Consider the following 16,057-nt stretch of genomic DNA (forward strand, 5'->3'; position numbering starts at 1 on the left):
CTCCCCCTCTCTCCCACCCCCTCTCCCCCCCTCCCCCTGTCCCCCCTCCCTCCCCCCCCACCCCCTCCCCCTCCCTCTAGGCCACTGTTGGAATATTGCAAGCAATTCTGGTCTCCTTCCTATCGAAAAGATGTCGTGAAACTTGAAGGGTTCAGAAAAGATTTGCGGGGATGTTGCCGGGGTTGGAGGATTGAGGCTATAGGGAGAGGCTGAACAGGCTGGGGCTGTTTTCCCTGGAGTGTCGGAGGCTGAGGGGTGATCTTTTCGAGATTTATAAAATTATGAGGGGCATTGTTAGGGTAAGTAGGCAGAGTCCAGAACTAGAGGGCATAGGTTTAGGGTGACAGGGGAAAGATATAAAAGAGACCTAAGGGGCAATGTTTTCACGCAGAGGTTGGTATGGGTATGGAATGAGCTGCCAGAGGATGTGGTGGAGGCTGTTACAGTTGCAACATTTAAAAGGCATTTGGATGGGTATATGAATAGGAAGGATTGGAGGGATATGGGCTGGGTTCTGGCAGGTGGGACTAGATGGGGTTGGGATATCTGGGTTGATATGGATGGGTTGGACCGAAGGGTCTGTTCCATGCTGTACATCTCTATGACTCTATGACCTGGAAGAAACCCGCACAGACACAGGGAGAATACGCAAACTCCACACAGTCAGTTGCCCGAGGCTGAAACTGAACCCAGGTCCCTGGTGCTGTGAGGCAGCAGTGCTAACCACTGAGTCACTGTGCCTCCTATAAGTCATTACAAACTCAATGAGAATCAGACCTCAATCAGATTTTTCCTCATTTTTCTACACTTAAAATAACCCAAAGTTAGAAAAGTACAGTACAGAGTTTAGAGAAAAAAATTACTGGGCAATATTATTGAAGATTCTGAAGGGAATTGATAGGATAGACACTGAGAGATCATTTCCTTGGTCAGGGCATGTAATTTTGGGAGCATGTTTTCATGATAAGGGGCCAAACACTTAGGACTGAAGTGAAGAGAAATTACTTCATTCAAAGGGTTGTGAATCCTTGGAATCTATCACTGAATATATTTAAACATGGAATAGACAGAATTTTAGTCTCTTGGGTATCAGGGACAAGTGGAGTGGATAGGGATATAGAGTTAAAGATCAAGATAATCTATGATCATATTGACCAGAGCTCATGACTTGGCAAGCATGGTACAACACAGAAAGAGCTCATTCAGTCCATAGTGCCTGTACTGTCTCCTTGAAAGAACTATCTAATACATCGCACTGCCTCATTCTTTTAGGTTAAGGGATAGTTCAGTAAAATGCAGTGACAGACACTTAAAGGGATATTTCAACAGGATATTTCATGATCCATGGTTAATTGAAAGGGTTATTTATTATTTATACACAATTTGAATATTGCTGAAAAAACACCTTTTTTGCAGTGTACTGTGATTGGGAGACCATAGCCATAGGGAGTGTACAGTTAATGAGGATTGACAGTTCCAGGTTTTGTTTAAATTTTAAACTAAGCAGGATTGACTTGGATTGGTCAGGGCATTGCCTCGAGAAATCAACCAACGAATGGCTGTCATACATTGTGTTCACTTGAAACAGGTGTATGACATGCAAGTATGCTTTCTGTCAGCAGAAAACAGGGATCTGTGTATTAATTTTTAGAGCTTCCAGGATATACGTGTGTCACACTGTAAGCCCAATTGGCAGCCTGAAATTGGTTTTCAACTTGATTGTAATTATTCACAGACTCAGGATTATCCAACTGCAGAATTACATCTAATGTTAGTCATAGCTACAAATTTAGCAAGGATGGGCCAGTTGGGTATAGTCAGTACCTTGCTTGATGCAAACTGTTCTAACCAATTAGAGTCAACCTGCCTCATTTAAAATCATCATTAATTGATGCATTCTCCATTGCGATATCTCCACCAATCAGTTCATTTGCCAACCAATCAGCACTCTCTCTTCATGCAGTATGAATGTCCATTTTCCTCTTGAAGGGATATTCTGGAAAATGTCCTGAAGAGTACAAGCTAAAAAGCCTCGACAAGATCAGCTGTACAAAAAGCATGTTACCGGGCAAAGTTGGGTGGCAGTTTAGGAGATTGGACTAAATATAAAATACAGCAAAGATTGATAAAAAGATTTAATGAGGAAGGACAGTCTAACATGAGAAAAAAGCTAACCAGAAATATCAAAACAGGCATTAAAAATGCTTCAGATATTTAAAAAGTAAAAGAGTTAATAAAGTGAAGTTTGGACCTATACAAAGTGAATAGCGACTAAATAAGGAAAATTAAGGAGATGACAAATTAATGAATCAGGTAGCTTAGATTGGTTTTCACGACAGAACCTATAAGGAATCTTCCAAGCATAGCTGTAAATCAGGAACTAGAAGGGAAAGAGAACCTCAGGAGTGATACAATCACCAGGGAAGTGGGACTGAGCAAACTGTTGGAGTTACATTCTGAGCAAGTCCTCAGTCTGATTCACTTCATTCCTAGGGTCTTAAAGGAAGGGGCTAGTGAGATAGTTAATGCAATGAGATTATTTTTGTAAAATTCCCTCTTTTTCTGGAATGACCACCTTAGAACGTAGAAAAAGAGCAGTACAGCACAGGAACAGGCCCTTCAGCTCACCACGTCCGTGCTTACCACGATGCCATTCTAAACTGTATCCCTGTATTCCCTGCCTGTTCATATGTCTGGTCTAAATGCCTGTTAAGCATTGCTATCATGTCTGATTTGACGTCCAGGCTGCACTTGTCCAAGGCGTCCCAACAAAAGTTGTAAATGGGAATCGGGGAAGGGGGAAAGCTTTCAACTGATTGGAGTCATACCTGGTATCAAAGGAAGATAGTAATGTTTGTCCGAGGTGAGCCATCTCAGCACATCACTGCAGGAGTTGCTCAGGGTAGTGAGGGAAATTTGGGGAATTGTAGTGGAGCTATGCTAGTGGATGTAGCTGTACATCGAGTGCAAGACTGATAAGGTGACGCTTTCAGAGAGATTTGTTCTATCTTGCTTCTCTTGAAAGGAAGTGTTGTGAACCTGGCGCTGAGCGGTCTGCTCTGTGCACAGCAGTTCAGCTAGCTTTGGTTTTTATTCAAGTAGACAGAAGAAGCAAGAGTGGATGGAGTCAGACTCGCACAGACCCAGGGCTTCCAGGTTTTGCTTTCAGTTGGTGAAGCTAGGATTGTGAAAGAAGGCACAGCCCTCTCTCTCTGCTGCTGCAAAAGCTTACGTTCTTTCCTTACTGCTGGCTTCATGTTTTCGACTTCTCCTTTCAATTTGCCTTTGCCAAGCGTTTCTATGTAAGGCCTTCGACAAAGTTCTGCATGGCAGACTGGTTAGTAAGGTTAGATCACGTGCAATCCGGGCGGGGGGGGGAGGGATCTAGCCAATTGGAGCACAAAATTGGCTTGAAGGTAGGAGACAGGAAATAGTGGTGGACGACCGGACGCCTGTGACCAAAGGTGTGCCACAAGAATCGGTACTGGGTCCACTGCTTTTCGTCATTTATAGAAATGATTTGGATTGAAATTAGGAGGTATGGTCAGTAAGTTTGCAGATGATACCAAAATTGCTGTGGTGGGACAGTGAAGAAGGTTTCTTCAGAGGGGTATGGATAAGTTAAATAGACAAATTCTTTTCTCTGGGGTGGGGGAGTCCAAAACTAGAGGGTATAGATTTAAGATGAGAGGGGAAAGATTTAAAAGGGACCCGCGGGGCAACATTTTCATACAGAGGATGATGCATATATGGAATGAGCTGCCAGAGGAAGTGGTAGAAGCAGATATAGTTACAACATTTGGACAGGTATATGGTTAGGAAAGGTTTAGAAGGATATGGGCCAAATTCAGGCAAATGGGACTAGTTCAGTTTAGGAAACCTGGTCAGCATGGACAAGTTATAGAGTCATAGAGTCATAGAGTATAGAGATGTACAGCACGGAAACAGATCCTTCGGTCCAACCTGTCCGTGCCGACCAGATATCCCAACCCAATCTAGTCCCTCCTGCCAGCACCCGGCCCATATCCCTCCAAACCCTTCCTATTCTTATACCCATCCAAATGCCTCTTAAATGTTGCAGTTGTACCAGCCTCCACCACTTCCTCTGGCAGCTCATTCCGTACATATACCACCCTCTGAGTGAAAAAGTTGCCCCTTTTATACCTTTCCCCTCTCACCCTAAACCTATGCTCTCTAGTTCTGAACTCCCCCACCCCAGGGAAAAGACTTTGTCTATTTATCCTATCCATGCCCCTCAGGATTTTATAAACCTCTATAAGGTCACCCCTCAGCCTCTGACGCTCCAGGAAAAACAGCCCCAGCCTGTTCAGCCTCTCCCTATAGGTCAAATCCTCCAACCCTGGCAACATCCTTATAAATGTTTTCTGAACCCTTTCAAGGTTCACAATATCTTTCCGATAGGAAGGAGACCAGAATTGCATGCAATATTCCAACAGTGGTCTAACCAATGTCCTGTATTGGGCTGGAAAAGTGCTTGTTTCGTGCTGCATGACTCTCTGACTCTCTACTAGGGGTCACTAGTTCAAAGTGAGAGAGGGGAAAAACTTAGGGGAGATATGTGTGGAAAGTTCTTTACGCAGAGGGTGGTGGATGCCTGGAATGTGTTACCTGCAGAGGTGGTAGGGGCAGGAACGATAGCGTCGTTAAAGATGTATTTAGATAGATACATGAATGGGCAGGGAGCAAAGGGATACAGATCCTTAGAAATTGGCGGCAGGTTTATAGAGAGGAATTGGATCGGAGCATGCTTGGCGGGCCAAAGGACCTGTTTCTGTGCTGCAATGTTCTTTGTTCTTCTAGGTAACTATTGGCATGGGTAGAACTCTGGCTCGCCAACAGGAAACAACGTTTGCACTTGAACGGGTCATTTTCTGATTGGCCAGGTCTAATGTGTGGTCAGAGTGACAGATCAGTTCTGGGGGCTCACCTTTTTTTAATTGATATCAGTAACTTGGATGAAGGGATGGAAGGCATGGTTCCTAAATTTGGTCATGCCACAAAGATGGGTAGAAAAGTAAACTTTGAAGAGGACAGAGGGAAAGCTACAGAGAATGACTAAGTGAGTGAACATCGATCTGTTAAATGGAGTATAATGTGGGAAAATATGATATGTCAGCAGGAAGAGTCTAAAAGAAGGGAGTTTATGCTTCAGTGAAATGGAGTATTGGTGAGACCATATCTGGAACACTGTGTACAGTGTTGGTACACTTATTTAAGGAAGGACATAAGTGTATTGGCAGAAGTGCTGAGGAGGTTTACTGGACTACTTCTGAGGTACAGTTGGGCAAGCTGCGTCCCCAGGAACTTTGAAGATAACTCGATTCAACATACAACACCCTGAGGGATTTTGACATGGTGGTTGTGAAGAGGATGTTTCCTCTTGCTGGACAATCTAAAACTAGTGGTCGCTGTTTGAAAATAAAAAGTTGCCTATTTGAGACAGCGATGAGGAGAGGTTTTCTTTTCTTTTCGATTAGATTAGTTTACTTACAGTGTGGAAACAGGCCCTTCGGCCCAACAAGTCCACACTGACCCTCCGAAGAGCAACCCACCCAGACACGTTCCCCTACACTTGGCAATTTAGCATGGCCAATTCATCTAGCCTGCACATTTTTGGACTGTGGGAGGAAACTGGAGCACCCCCACGCAGACACGGGGAGAATGTGCAAACTCCACACAGACAGTTGCCTGAGGCAGGAATTGAACCCGGGTCTCTGCTGCTGTGAGGCAGCAGTGCTAACCATTGTGCCATGCGAGGATCATGTGTCTTTTGAAACTGTATCCCACAGAAGGTCTCAGAAAAGAGTCCTTGACCATTTTAAAGGCAGAGGTAGATAGTCTCTTGATATGCAAGGCAGGGGGCAAAAGATTATTGGGGTAGGGGTGAATGAGCAGTAATCGGATCATCTGTGATCTTACAGAATGATGAAGCAGGCCCGAGGGGCTGAGTGGCCTAAATAAGTGTCCCCGTTTATATGTTCGCTCATAGCCCAAGAAATCTTTCCATTTCTGATATTTATCTGATTTCCTTTTGAAAGTTTAAATTTGTTTCCAACAAGCAATGCATTCCAGATGATACCTTCTCCTTCACACTTCCATTGTGAACACCACCCAGGCAGGAGTGATTTATATAGGGACAGGCCCCCCTGTACCTTTCAATATGATGCTGCCTGATTCCCCACTTCAGGGCAAGGTGTGGAGGCTGGGGTTCAGCTCACTCTGTTGTTTAAATGACCAGACTGTAGTTCAGAATGAAGCTAAGAGGGTGGATTCAGTCATTGTTCTGACTGTGGTAGCTCTGCCTCCTCACCATACCAAATTCTTGTGGAGTGGTAACCCTCAAATCATTCATAACCATTCATCTCTCTGTAATGGAGAGAGAGATCATAAATCATAGAAATCATACAATCCCTACAATGTGGAAGCAGACCATCGGCCCATCGAGTCCACACCGACCCTCTGAAGAATATCCCCCCAGGCCCACCCCTCTACCCTAGCTCTGTAACCCTGCATTTCCAATGGCTAATCCACCAAGCCTTTGGACACCCTGGGTAATTTAACATGGTCAATCCACCTAACCTGCACATCCTTGGATTGTGGGAGGAAACTGGAGCACCTAGAGAAAACTTACGCAGACACAAGGAGAATGTGCAAACCCCACACAGTCATTTGCCCGAGTTGGGAATTGAACCTGGGACCCTGGTGCTACCATGCAACTCCTGATAATAGAACCTTTAAACATAATGTAACAAATAATCTGTGATCCTTTTAGTTTACCTTATTCCCCTGACTCAAAATAACAACAAATTTCCAATTTATATAACAATCAAAGTCAAGGCATTTCACATGAGGGTTGTGATGCAAAATTCAATACCAAGCCATCTCAGGCAATATTAAGATATGTGACAAAAGTTTTGATTGAGGGAGGGGGCTCTGGTGGTGTAGGGTTGAACATCTGAGAGGCAGAGAGGTGTAGGGAGCAAATTCAAGATCTCTGGGTCCACACAGGTACAGGCACAGCTGTCAAAGGTGGAGCTAAAATAGGCCAGCGTGGGATGAGTATAGATATCACTGAGGACTCGCTGGAGGAGTTTGCAGGGATAGGGAATGGGAAAGTTGTGGAGGCATTGGCAAACAAGGATGGGGATGTTTATAAGATTGAGGTATTGCCCGGACTGCTGTTCTCACATGTTCTGTATTTGTCTGGTAGGTGTGTCAGAAAGCCGGTGAGATCTCCTTAATGAAGCAGCAGATGAAAGATTCCCAAGCTGACATGGCCCAGAAACTGAATGAGATGGTGGCTCTAAGGACACAGCTGAAAGAGGCAACATCAGCGTTGAGGGCCAAAGAGGAGCAGGTCCTCGTTCTGAAGGACTCTGTCAACGCCAAGGGCATTGAGCTGGAAGTGTGCGAGAATGAGCTGCAGAGAAAAACCAGTGAGGCTCAGCTCCTGCGGGAAAAGCTAGGCCAGAACGAAGCAGAGATTTGCGGATTAAAGCAGGCGCTGGCCTCCAGGGCTAACCAGAGCTGGGACAGCCAGGAAGCAGTGGAGGAGCCCAGGGAGGAGGTGGCCTGTGAGAGCGACGAGGCGAAAATGCAGCGGCAGAACGAGGATGCGGTCAAAGCGCTGAAGAAGCAGATCGAGAGGCTGCAGGGAGAGCTGAGGCTGGAGAGACAGCAGCATGAGCAGCAGGTGGCGCAGTTCGAGGAGGAGAGGCAGACGTGGCAGGATGAGAAGGAGAAAGTCATCAAATACCAGAAGCAGCTGCAGCTGAACTATGTGGAAATGTACCAGAAGAACCAGGCGCTGGAAAGCAAACTGGGCGAGATAAGCACAAAGGCTGGTTCACCCACCGCCGACGAAATCAAGCAATGGACACCATCGAGACTCGAACGGATTGAATCCACTGAAATATAATTTGTGATGCTGACTGTACTTTATGTTGATATACAAAGTGGGACTATTGCCATGTTCTGTCTCAACCTATTTGTCTGTTTAATTCACAGGCATCCGGTAGCTTGTTTCCGTTTTAATGCAACGTTGAGGTTGAACACCAGAAATTTAGCCTTCCTTTTCTTTGAAATTGGTTGTGGATTAAGTCAAATGCTGTTCTCCCTCCCCCAACACCTACCCAACCATCCTTTGCAGTAAAACCTCATTATGGTTCAGTTTCTGTTCCACATTGTCTGCTGACATGGATTAGAGGGGTCAGGCTACCTCTGGACCACTCCATCTTGGTTTGTACCAGTGTTCCTGGTGGCATATACCAGTGCAGTCATTTCCCTGCTTGGCACTCTGCCAGTGTTGAGGTCGGAATCTCACATTCTGTCACAATAAAACAAAAGAATGTGGATAGCAGAAAGCTGACAAGCTGCTCCTTGGGCAGATAGCGTTCAATCCATCTGGCAGTGAATCACTCCTGCCCCTGCTGGTCTTCCCCTTTCGTTCAGTCCTCCAGCAGCTCATCACACTTTCACATCCACTTACTGTGCAGTCGTTTAATAATCAGTTCATTCTCTAACATCTTCTAACCCTGGTAAAAGAACCATGAAACTTTAACTCAGTTTTCCTCCTGCTCAGATGTTGCAGCTTGCACTTCTGAACTTTTCTAAACTGTTTCTGTTTTTATATGATGAATTTCAGTCAGGTCTTCCAGTGACTTGTAGACCAGAAACATTGTTGAGGCCCTAAAGTGGTCAATTAATAGACACTGACAGGCACACTTCACTTGCTGCTGGTATTTTACCAACAATGCAAGGAGACCCATGCCATGTTACCAGGCCGCTGGGTAAACCTGTTCCTGTGAGCTTATGGTTGATGGGGGTGGGGTGGGGGAGTCCCTCAAGTTCCAGCAGTGCCCTCATCTTTTGTCCCCACTCCCCGGCCTCTCAATTGTGGCTCACCATCCCCCTTAGGCCTACCTGACAGGTCTGGGCAAAACTGTCTTTGTCTTGCTTCCATGGGGGACTTGCTGCAGTCCCAGCTCTGGCCACCACTGCTGGTGGCGCTGCTTTGACTGGAGAACTGCTGGGAATCTGCTATGTCCATAGCTGTTGGGACAGCCTCCAAGATGGGATGGTGGAGGCTACATCTTGAAATCAGTGATGTTTATAACTAAGCCATTCCTTCTTGGCCCCCTAGAGATGTGCTCACTCCACACCACCCCCACCCTAGGTCCCAACTGGGAGGGGAGGGGTGGGTGCAAAGCCATCAGCTCCATGGAGACTTGCAGCCAACGACAGAGGGCCTCACACTCAGCTCGTATCACGGAATGTCTCACTTCTGGATGGTCTCACTTTCTATTGTCATGTCTGACCACGGCAGACCAATGAAGTTAGAGATCAGCTATGATCGAATTGAATTGTGAAATGGGCCCAAAGTGCCAATTAGCTGACTCCAGTGCTCCCTGAGCACAGTGGCTGGGGCATGCATCCTGGGCCCACGTGCAGCCAGTCAGGAAATGAAGAGGCAGCTTGAGATGACATGGATCTTCTACCTGTAGCACTTTCTGTGTGAATGACCCCTTGCACACTGCAGCGGGGAAGTGCAGCAACTACCTGTACAATGCATTCCATTTCTGTGAAGGTGACACAGTGTGTCATAGAACCAGATACAGCACATTGCTCCACAGTGAGGTGGCACATCCATCAGTTTCCCATCTTGTGAATGCTGCCATGGAGACTTTAGATTTCAGTCAATGAAAGCTGTTCAATTAATCCTGGAGCTCACGCCTTCATTTAGAACGTCAAGACAAATTTCAGATCGAAGCATCAAGCTACAGTGTACTTTGCAAATACTACCATGTTGTGCATTAACAATCTCTGAGGCTTTAACCATTCAGTTTCCTGTGTCCTGTTTAGTTCTTCTGTATGTTTCCTATGAAAAGTTGCTTACTAAAGATCTTCATCCTGATTTTGACACTTCAATCCTAATTTCTGCCTTTCAATACATCTCACCAAACCTTTACCTTCCAGAAACAAATCTAATTATCTCCTCAGCCCTATGGCCATCTGCTTCAATGGCCTTCACTGGGAGGTTTCTCACCAAGTCTGTTCCCCCTCTGAGTAGAAAGGAACAAAGTTCCTGCTGTCATTCCTTCCTTCTAAGTTCTCCCTCTACCATGATGAAGAATTTCACTGGATCAGTTTTGTTCACAACTCTTGCTATGTTGAAAGGTCAATACCAAATTTCATATCAGAGTTAAAAAGTCCAAACCATTTTTCCAAATACAAAAGCCTTAATTTTTTTTCCAAAATGTAAAAATGTGCATGCAAGTCTTATAAAAAAGGATCAGCTTTAGTCCCAATGTCCTGCCTTTTCTTCATATCCTTTTTTAAAAATTTTGCCGTCTCTAAATATACACAGAAAAACATAGAAATTAATTCTTACTTCAGTTATATTTTACTCTATATTACATGAGAGATAAAAGTGTTTGAGTAAAATCTGGAGATAACAGCATATCTGATAATCTCTCAGACAGGAAAACAATATCACCTGTGCCTCAAACACATAACCAGCAGGTTTACCTGGCTTTGTAGAATGATATTAGAATTGTGAAACTTAACCCAGGCTGTTCTAAATTGAGTGGAGCCCTAAACTTTAGTAGTTTTCTCTCATCTCTTCAATTTCCCCTCTCAGAATTCTTCGTGGTAAAAGAGAATTGATCAGAATCACCCAACCTTTTAATGGAGAATTAATCTGGGAAATGTATAGCATGGGAAGAGGCCATTCAGCCTATCGCACCTATGCTGACGTTAAAGACAGGGAAGGAGTTAAGAAGCAAAGAATTGTGGTTCAATGATATGCATTCAATTTGTATTACGGTACCAGCAAGAACAAAAAAATGAAACCCTATCATTTAAAAACTGTGCATCACTACATCAGCCTTCAGAGAATCACTGGCTAATCACTGTTATTGTATTATCCACTTGAACAATGAATTTTCCATTAATTTGTTCATTTGTAAATATTGAGTCGAGCTTGTGTAGTTTCGTGTAACTACGTGTGCCTGTGCTGTGTTTAAAGGTAAACATTATCCATTCTAAAGTTACATGAATTCTAAGGATTTCCTGTACAACTAGACAATGCAAATTCTCAGTTGCTGCACATCTTTCTCCCAGCACTGTGTAACAGTTAATTTAATGCATCACCAGGTAACAGTGATCCTTACCTGGTAGAACTTAATAAGGTCATTGAAGAAACTGTTGGATTTATAAGACATAAAGTACAATTTGTAGGTGTGTGACTAAACATTTAAAGCTGTACAACGTCACCAATCACTCTTGTTTTTGCTTTACCTAATTCCCTCCTAAAGCAATGGGTAAGATGCTATGAATAGGGAATGCTACAAGATCAAGAATGGTTGTGAAGGTTGTGTGCACGTTGGCGGGTGCTTGAATGTAGTGGTGGGCTTTGCATTATATCTGATACACTGTGACTTGTTTTAAAATTGCGATTTTCCTATTTGTTGTCATGCCAGTGGGTCACAGAACAGGTACAGAGCCTGAAATTCTAAACAGACCTATTTTGCGCATCGAAGTGGGGAGAGCCAGAATCTGTCCCACACTGTGGGACTGGGGTAACTTGAACACTCAGGACTGGGGCCCATGTATCTTTAATGGTGTTCTGTTCGATGTCCAATGCAATCCATTTTCAACATATGCGGAATGTACCTATGAGACCTCACTGGAACACTTGCAGGAAGTTAGACCCAGGGTTTATGGTGAATGTTTGCTGGTGAGTTTACACACATAATGTGAACTATAAAAAGAGGTAGGCCAAACAAACCAGTGAACCTGCTCTATTATAGAATCCCTACAGTGTGGAATCAGGTCTTCAGCCCAACAAGTCCACACTGACCCTCCGAAGAGTAACCCACCCAGACCCATTCCCTTACCCTATTAACCGTCATTTCCCCTGACTAATGCATCTAACCTATACATCCCTGAACACATGGGCAATTTAGCATGGCCAGTTCACCTGACCTGCACATCTTTTGGTTTGTGGGAGGAAACCGGAGCACCCAGAGGAAACCCATGCAGACTCAGGGAGAATGTGCAAACTCCACACAGTCGGCTGAGGCTGGAATCAAACCCGGGTCCCTGGTGCTGTGAGGCAGCAGTGCTAACCACTGAGCCACCCATGATTCAGTAAAATCATAACCAAACATTTACATTGACCCCACTCTTCCCCTTGACCCATATCTCTTGATTCCCTTAATGGTCACAAATCTGTCAATTTTAGTCAAGAATCTGCTCATTGATTGAGCATCTACAGCTCTTAGGTCTGAGAATTCCAAACACTCATCATCCTCTCAATGAAGAAATTTCTCCTCATCCTCATTTTAAACGGCTCCATTTTTATCCTGAAGCATGAGCCCTCGTTCCTAACTTTGTGACCAAGCAAAGCAGCCTCTCAACAATTTCCTGACTCATTCACAGGATGTGTGCATGGCTGGTTAGGCCAGCATTACTGCCCATTCCTAATTATCCAGAGGACAGTTAATAGTCAACCACATTGCTGTGGAGCTGGAGTTGTATGGAGGCCAGATCAGGTAAGAACTGTAATCTCCTTTGCTAAAGGGCATTCATGAACCAGATGGGTTTTTTCCGACAGTCATCATTAAACTCTTAATTCCAGATCTTTAAATTGAATACAAGTTCTCCCATCTGCCACAACAGGATTCGAACCTGGGTCCCCAGAACATCGCCAGGGTCTCTGTATTAATAGTCGAGTGATAATACTACTAAGCTATTGCCTCTACAGACCACTAACAAATTTATCAACTTTATAGGCTTCAATTAGGTAATCTCTCATTCTTCTAAATTGCTGAGAATATAGAGCTATTCTACTTAATTTCTCCCTGTTGGACAGAATTCGTATCCCAGGCACTGATCTTTGTTGTTCTCCCTTTTGAGCAAATCTTTCTTCAGTAAGGAGAGCAGAATGATGGACATTACTGAAGTGTGGTCTTACTGAAGCCATGATATAGTTTATCTGCCACTACCTTGAGCAGTTGTTGATCTTTGCAGCCTTGTTATGTCATCCACATCACCCGCCTTTCCACCTAGCTCTGTCTCTCCAGCAAACATGAATGCTCTACACTCTATCCTCTTGATGCAGATTTTAAAAAGCTGAGGTCTAAGCATGGATCCCAGCATGAATTATACCCTGACATCCTGCAGATGGTCCCTTTACACCTGCTAATTTCTTTCCAATAGGCAAATCTCATTTTGGTAGTTCACGGATCCTGTCTCACTTTGGGATAACGTTATGAGTAGTTAGCTGGCAATTCACTTTACAGCATTCGAAGCTGACACAATGTCCAATTGTTTCTGCAACTCTGTATATGTTCTGTGCCTATTAGTAAACCTTATTTTCTAAAGTATTGATTGTTGACTCTATGGTAAGTTACATAAAAGAAAAAAAACAGTGGACTATCCATACTGCAAGTATGTTTCTGGATTCTTTTGGGTTCTCCCTCTTGAATTATCTTGAGCACTTTAGTTTATACCAAAGTTTATTTAGTTATGTCAACATGTAAAAAGAACTGTTTTTCCCCATTGATGCCTCAGAGCCATTTGTTTCAAACATTAGGAATCTAGAGGACCCTTTGAGCCATGTGCACATGCATAAGATGTTCTGTACTTCAGAAAACTTAGCTTTGGCTGTCGACCTGGATGTGAGTGTGGCTACATTGCCAGTTTTGCACTCACCCAAAACAGCTTTGGGTGAAAATCGATGCCAGTAAAACCCGGAAAGCGACTACTGCCTGTGAACCATAAGACTTACGTTCTTAAAACCCACTTAAGTTTACATTGGGTGCCACTCAAACCTATGGCACTGCCAGTGCTGAACTTGAAGTCTACCTTCCCAGAGGGGAGAATATTTTGTAACGACACAGCCAGAGTAGTCATCTTAGAAACAAAGCAATAAGCATATAATGGCACACTTGTAAAAATACTATTTATTAGCCGGCAGTGTCTACTTTTACAGTAAATCCCTCAGCATAGATCTTACAAAGTTGCTCTGTGATTGTTTTGCCATTTTGTCCAGAATTGACTGCTGTATTTTTTAGATATCTATGGTTAGGAGGAGCTGCATGAGGATCAATGAGCTGTGATGTATAGTGAAACAACTTTTCATTTGGAAACTGATGAAGAAACACTTTTCAGTCAATATTCTTCCAGTGGGTAATGACATTTAGGTGATCAAATCAAGGTCCCACACAACAAAACATAGAGATAAACTTGTTCAGCAGGAGCTGTTAGAATAATTGTTGCTGGAAAGTTTGTTATTTCTCCCATGGTGTTTTGGTACAAACTATGTCAAAACTCAGGAGAGATATTTGGAACGTGGTGAGTGTGAATCTAGTTAAAAAGCTAATGCTTAAATTTAAAGACATGTGGCAACGGATGAGGGTTCCAATCTGCTATAACACATAATTGATCAGATGCAGGTTTGTCCCCTCAATTTCCTCATGTGATTGGTGACATTGGAAGGTAGCTGCCTTCCCACAGAATAATAAAGCACTGAAGCAGGCCATTCAGCCCATTGTGGCTGTGCTGACACTTTTAAAGGATTATCCAATTAGCCTAAATACCCTGCCCGTTCCCCAAAACCCTTCATTTTCTTTTCACCTGGTATGCACTTTCCCAACTCCCTTTTTCCAAAATACTATTGAATCCGGGACCACTTCCTCGTCAGGCTATCTCCACCTAAGGAAACAACTCATTGATTAAACAAAACTTCCTCAGACTCTCCCTTCTGAGTCTTTTGCCAACGTTCTTCAATCTGTGTCCTCTGTTTATTGGCCCTTGCTTGTGGAAACAGTTTCTCTTTAAATTGTATAATAACACTCATCCTAATTTTAAACATCCCTCTTCAAAACAAAAGGGCAAGTTTAAGGAACAGCTTCCCGGCCACTATTGGACTGTGAGCGGGACAGAATTTTAGTTTGAAGCAGGGACGATTGAAAAGAGAGAAGTAAAAATGTGTACACAATGAAACCATCCTCAATCATATGTGTGGTAAACATTACCATGACAGCTGACATGTTGTGGAGCCAGTCGATCTTGCTGTGTGAAATTAAAGCAGAACAAAATGGTTTTATTGAAAAGCAGTTATCCAGTTTCAAATATTCCTCCTGATTTCTTTTTTGTTGTATATGAGCTTGACGCGCCTTTGAGAGTACTCCTCCAGAGGTCACATTTACAAAAATGTCATGTTTTAATTTTCTGAACGTTGACTTATCTGTATAATATATTAAATTAAAAGTTGATTCTTTTGTATCATAAAATACTCTTGTATACTGTTCATGAATTAAATTTTAAAACAATAAACGTGAACATATAATAGTTCTTCCCAGTGTCTTGATGATTTCCCACTCTTCACCTTTAGTTAATGTCAGAATTCAAGCAGAAAGTGGCTATAGTGATCGATGCACATCGTCAGAAAAGCACATGTATACAGGACCTTGGGTATCATCTACAGGACACTGTTGAGCTGAGAATATCCTTTGCTGAAAATGTGTTGCTGGAAAAGCGCAGCAGGTCAGGCAGCATCCAAGGAGCAGGAAAATCGACGTTTCGGGCATGAGCCCTTCCTGAAGAAGCTGCCTGACCTGCTGTGCTTTTCCAGCACTGATCTCCAGCATCTGCAGTCCTCACTTTCTCCTGAGAATATCCTTTGGTGTATTCAGGATGAACATCTGGCCAGGATCCTATTTGTAGCGATTTGAGGCTATTTGAATCCTAAAGGTGAGGTGGCAAACAGGGAATCAGTGAGCTTGGGTTGACTGATGCCAACAGTGTTAATTTCAAAGTCCAAATGTCCCTGCTCTTTCCCCATGTCTTTCACATATTTAAACAATTCTCTACTCTGACAGGTGCTTGTTCTGAAAAGTGGAACACAATGTATGCAGATCAGTGAGCTCGGTGAGGGGGGGATGGTGACAGTGAACAGAAGCTGGTGTAAGTCAAGATGTATACACAAAACACTAGCCACCGGAGGAGCACGAATAGACCACCAAGACTG

General features: G+C 43.6%; 1 protein-coding gene across 6 annotated transcripts in view; it reads left to right on the plus strand.

Moving 5' to 3' along the window:
- The window catches only part of lzts3a (leucine zipper, putative tumor suppressor family member 3a), a 200,491-nt gene extending 185,110 nt beyond the window's left edge, over positions 1-15,381 (plus strand). For all 6 annotated transcript variants that reach the window (XM_087991383.1, XM_043702440.2, XM_087991389.1 and 3 more), the window contains one exon: positions 7,232-15,381. In XM_087991383.1, the coding sequence (XP_087847509.1) occupies positions 7,232-7,939 (708 nt within the window). In that variant the 3' untranslated portion in view covers positions 7,940-15,381. The remainder of the gene's footprint in view (positions 1-7,231) is intronic.
- Positions 15,382-16,057: the final 676 nt, after the last annotated feature.

Source organism: Chiloscyllium plagiosum, unplaced genomic scaffold, assembly GCF_037043375.1.
Source record: "Chiloscyllium plagiosum isolate Xiang-an unplaced genomic scaffold, Cpla_swu_hap1 HiC_scaffold_1, whole genome shotgun sequence".
Classification (NCBI taxonomy): domain Eukaryota; kingdom Metazoa; phylum Chordata; class Chondrichthyes; order Orectolobiformes; family Hemiscylliidae; genus Chiloscyllium; species Chiloscyllium plagiosum.